The 3,690-nt window shown below is 34.9% G+C and overlaps 1 protein-coding gene across 5 annotated transcripts; it reads left to right on the top strand.

Annotated features, from left to right (window-relative positions):
* The first annotated feature begins 301 nt into the window (after positions 1-301).
* LOC127746747 (G-type lectin S-receptor-like serine/threonine-protein kinase RKS1) lies at positions 302-3,005 on the top strand. 5 transcript variants are annotated; one of them, XR_008008415.1, is made up of 8 exons: positions 302-807; positions 912-963; positions 1,102-1,156; positions 1,335-1,384; positions 1,784-1,795; positions 1,879-2,063; positions 2,656-2,708; positions 2,798-2,894. XR_008008415.1 is itself a non-coding variant. In XM_052260979.1 (8 exons), the coding sequence occupies exons 5-8, from the start codon at positions 1,872-1,874 to the stop codon at positions 2,881-2,883; spliced, it is 375 nt and encodes a 124-aa protein (XP_052116939.1). In that variant the 5' UTR covers positions 302-807; positions 912-963; positions 1,102-1,156; positions 1,335-1,384; positions 1,784-1,871; the 3' UTR covers positions 2,884-3,005. The 5 variants fall into 5 exon arrangements, 3 of the variants coding, with proteins under 3 accessions (XP_052116939.1, XP_052116938.1, XP_052116937.1); XM_052260979.1 differs by adding an exon at positions 2,169-2,212 and having other exon boundaries at positions 1,784-2,063; positions 2,798-3,005; XM_052260978.1 differs by adding an exon at positions 2,169-2,212 and having other exon boundaries at positions 1,335-1,795; positions 2,798-3,005.
* Positions 3,006-3,690: the final 685 nt, after the last annotated feature.

The raw sequence follows: 3,690 nt of genomic DNA, 5'->3' as shown, positions 1-3,690 counted from the left end.
AACAGATTTTATTCCACGGAAATACAGAGGAAATTTCAGAAGGATTTTTTGTTGGAAAACCAAAAAAATGGATTAGCATAAATTACAGACGGAAAAGAGAATCCGTCGATAATTCCATCGAAAAAATTATTTTTTTCCGTGAAAAATAGTTACAGACAGAAAATCCGTCTGTAATTAAATAGACTAAACGCTACGTTTTATTAAATTATTACAGACGAAAAATCCGTCTGTAATTTAAATTTTCCGTTGGTAAATATTGAGATAACCCTCTTCTTATCTCTATCCACTCGATCCATCTAAACTCCACCCATATCAAATGAACTTGTTGCTTCTTCTCTCCGTCACACCAGTTTCTTCCGCCGCTGTCGCCGCCGCTGGTGTCACAGATCTCTCTCCGTCGTCCCTTGCGTCGCACGGGCTCCCTCTGCCTTCACATCCAACCCTAACCCCAGAGCTTCGTCGCGCCTCCAACCCTAATCCCAGAACTTCGTCGCGCTTCCAACCCCTGCTTCGCCGCTCCCTCCATCGACGCTCCCTCCGTCTCAAAGCCTCCGTCGTGCTCACTCTCTCGTAAGCCTTCAAAGGTCGCTCCTTCCTCTATGGCTGAAACCCGTAATGCTCTGTTTTTCCTCCTGCGTCGCCGGTCTCCGTCTCCTCCTGCGTGTGGCTGTGCTGAAGCTCCATGGGAAAGATATACAACGGATTCCATGGGTGAAGCTTAACCACAGCTACAGAAGTACCGCTTGACTCGATTGAAGCAGTACAAGAACTACGAGAACCTCTCGTTCTCGTGAGGATCTCGACAAGGTGAACACCTCAGCTGCTCACGCTTTCACTTCTGATTCAGATGAAATTATGAATACTAATTCTAATTGGTTTCTAAACTCCATGTTTATTTATTTATTTGGCAGGAGTGTTTGGAAGTGCAGAAGGAGAAGGCCTTCTGTATTGGCACCACTTGGGGTAATGATCACCACATGTTTGATACAATAACTGTGATGTCTTTTACCTTCATTTTTATCCCTTTGTTCTATGATACATTACATTACAAGAATGTGTTTTGTTTTTCTTCACTGACTCACTTTTGTTGTTTGGGTTCAGGAGCCAGTACCTATTGAATCCAACATGAGTAGCTTTTATGGGAAGAACAAGAACAGTAACCCTTTTTTTTAGTTTTACAATTCTTTCTTTTTCTTTCTCCATAGTATATGCTTCTTTATATATAACCCTCAAATTGTTGTGATGGCTGTAGCTTTTCTTTAAATGTAACATACTGTTATTTCATTTGCCAAACACACTCAGCATAACATGTTTGTCTATCTATGTGATTGCAGATCTTTCAGAAAGCTATCTCGTCTTCAAACGCTTACAACGATCAGTTCAGGTATGTCAAACTCTTCCGCTAAGTATTAATGGAATTTCTTCTTGCATATGTGAGTTTCATTTTATGGGAGTAAAACATGGGAATTTAGCTTAATAAACCCTGTTAACATTCCTTTAAAGTCATGGTAAAAAATATATATACTTGTTCCATAGTTATATTTTTTGAAGCCTTTTGTTTCTTGATAAAATGGATTATTATTATTATTAAAAGAGAAGGATAATACTAAGACCATTGAAGACAAGAAACAAAAAATATCGAAAGAGCAAAGCTTTCTAATCCCTACTATACTGAATGATTTTCTTTTTCTATATGTGGAATCCCCATTTCCCCTGTAATGTTCATCTGATACTTTCTTATTCTTGTTTCTGGTTGTCATGTTGCGCTATTGGTTTCTGAAAGCCAAGAAACAAGGTAAGTTAAGAATTCTGCTCAAACTTTTTAATGTGGGCTTCTTCATGCCTACCCTTTAAGTTGTTCAAATTTCATCATGGAAGGGAGAAGAACGGATCGCAAGTATTCATTTCGTCTTAGTTTTGAGGACTTTACCAATCTACAAGAATTTGATAGTACGCAAAATTCAGATTTACCATTCTTTGATCTAAGCTCAATAGCTGCTGCAACAGATTATTTCTCCCCTGACAATAAACTTGGTCAAGGTGGATTTGGTTCTGTATATAAGGTACCCTTTCTTTGCTTCTTAAGTTATACACTTCTTCTAAGTAGATTGAAAATTTTAGGTAGAGCAATTAATAACTACCATGCTGACTCTTACTAATTACTTCAGGGGCTATTAAATAATGGAAAGGAAATTGCATTGCATGAGTGCCTGTAGGTTCTTAGCTTCCTTTAATTTTAATTTGTTTTGTTTTGTTTAACATGAGTCCACCTTAACTTGCATATTTGTGAGGCTCAAGAGTCAAGATTATTTTGATTTCGAATGAAATGTCATATAGAGTGTTCTATGTGACCTGACAACTGACACAACCCTCTATCTCTAACCTTATTAATTCTAAGTCATTCAATTCAATTCTCTTTTCCTTCTTTTTTATCAAATTAGATTGATTCAATAAGATGGGACGTACATACATGTCTGTAAAGTGCAAGGATGACTATATACAATTTCTCATTATGCAGATAATTGGTTTAATAATTGGAATTGTTCCTCAATTTCAAAAAGTATTAGTTGATGAAAATGCACCCCTTTTTGTGATTCAAGACTCTTTAGTCATGTTGAACTAATGATTTGGTTGTAATCTCTTGTTGGTTTGCAGGGATGCAGCAATTCCAGCAATGACCTTGTTGGTTGGTGCAAATCTTGTTAAGGGTAAGCAACAATAACGTCATTTCATCTCTATTGCAAATAAATGTTATGATATGTATAAACTAAAATAAATTCGATGTTTTAATTTTCAGGTTTAGAGGGAGTAAAAAAGCAACTTCCACTTGTTATTGGGATTACTATAGTTAGATTTATTGTCTTGCCAGCAATAGGTATATGAATGGTTTTTGTACAGATGAAGTTTCAAGTTTAGAACCTAATTAAGCAACTTTATTGTATATTTTGACTTAATTAGAGGACAATAGTTGATGTATTAATATATTTTGTTGATGTATAGTTGTTACTTGTTATTATAATTGATGTATCAACACTTTGTTTATATTTTGAATTATATTAACTTGTTTGTTTATAGTACTATTCTTTTAGTTTGATAATAGGATGAATTTGTTTATTTTCTAAAATATTATAAATATTCGAATATAAATTAGATAAAAATTTGTATTAAATTTATATTTATTTTGTATGAAAACAAGTTTATTTTGTAATTAGAAAAATAAAAAAAATTCTATTTTATCTTACTGACGGATTTACAGACAGATTTTTTGTCTGTAATTAGAGTGTGAGATGATTTTCCAAAGTTCAAATTACAGACGAAAAATCTGTCGGAAAATCCGTCTGTAAATTACAGACGAAAAATCCGTCTGAAAATTCGTCTGTAAATTACAGACGGAAAATCCGTCTGAAAATCTGTCTGTAATTACAGACGAAAAATCCGTCTGAAAATCCGTCTGTAATTACAGACGGAAAATCCGTCTGAAAATCCATCTGTAATTACAGACGAAAAATCCGTCGGTAACTAGTAAAAATCCGTCGGTAATTTTCCGACGGAAAAAAAAATCCGTCGGTAAATAATTTCCGACGGGACTTTTACAGAGAGACAAAATCCGTCGGTAACCAAAAATTCGTCTGTAATAAAGACTAAATCTGTCTGTAAATCTGTTTGTATTAATCCATTTTCTAGTTGTGT

Source organism: Arachis duranensis, chromosome 4, assembly GCF_000817695.3.
Source record: "Arachis duranensis cultivar V14167 chromosome 4, aradu.V14167.gnm2.J7QH, whole genome shotgun sequence".
In the NCBI taxonomy this organism is placed as follows: Eukaryota; Viridiplantae; Streptophyta; class Magnoliopsida; order Fabales; family Fabaceae; genus Arachis; species Arachis duranensis.
Note: the sequence above shows the minus strand (reverse complement) of the source record. Positions and strands in the feature narration are given on the sequence as shown.

Bases quoted from the DNA above. Each gene is read 5' to 3' on its own strand.
- LOC127746747 (XM_052260977.1), top strand. From the start codon at position 1,309: ATGTTTGTCTATCTATGTGATTGCAGATCTTTCAGAAAGCTATCTCGT. The intron at 2,064-2,168 runs GTACCCTTTCTT...TAATTACTTCAG, and splicing joins GATTTGGTTCTGTATATAAG to GGGCTATTAAATAATGGAAA. The intron at 2,709-2,797 runs GTAAGCAACAAT...TTTAATTTTCAG, and splicing joins TGGTGCAAATCTTGTTAAGG to GTTTAGAGGGAGTAAAAAAG.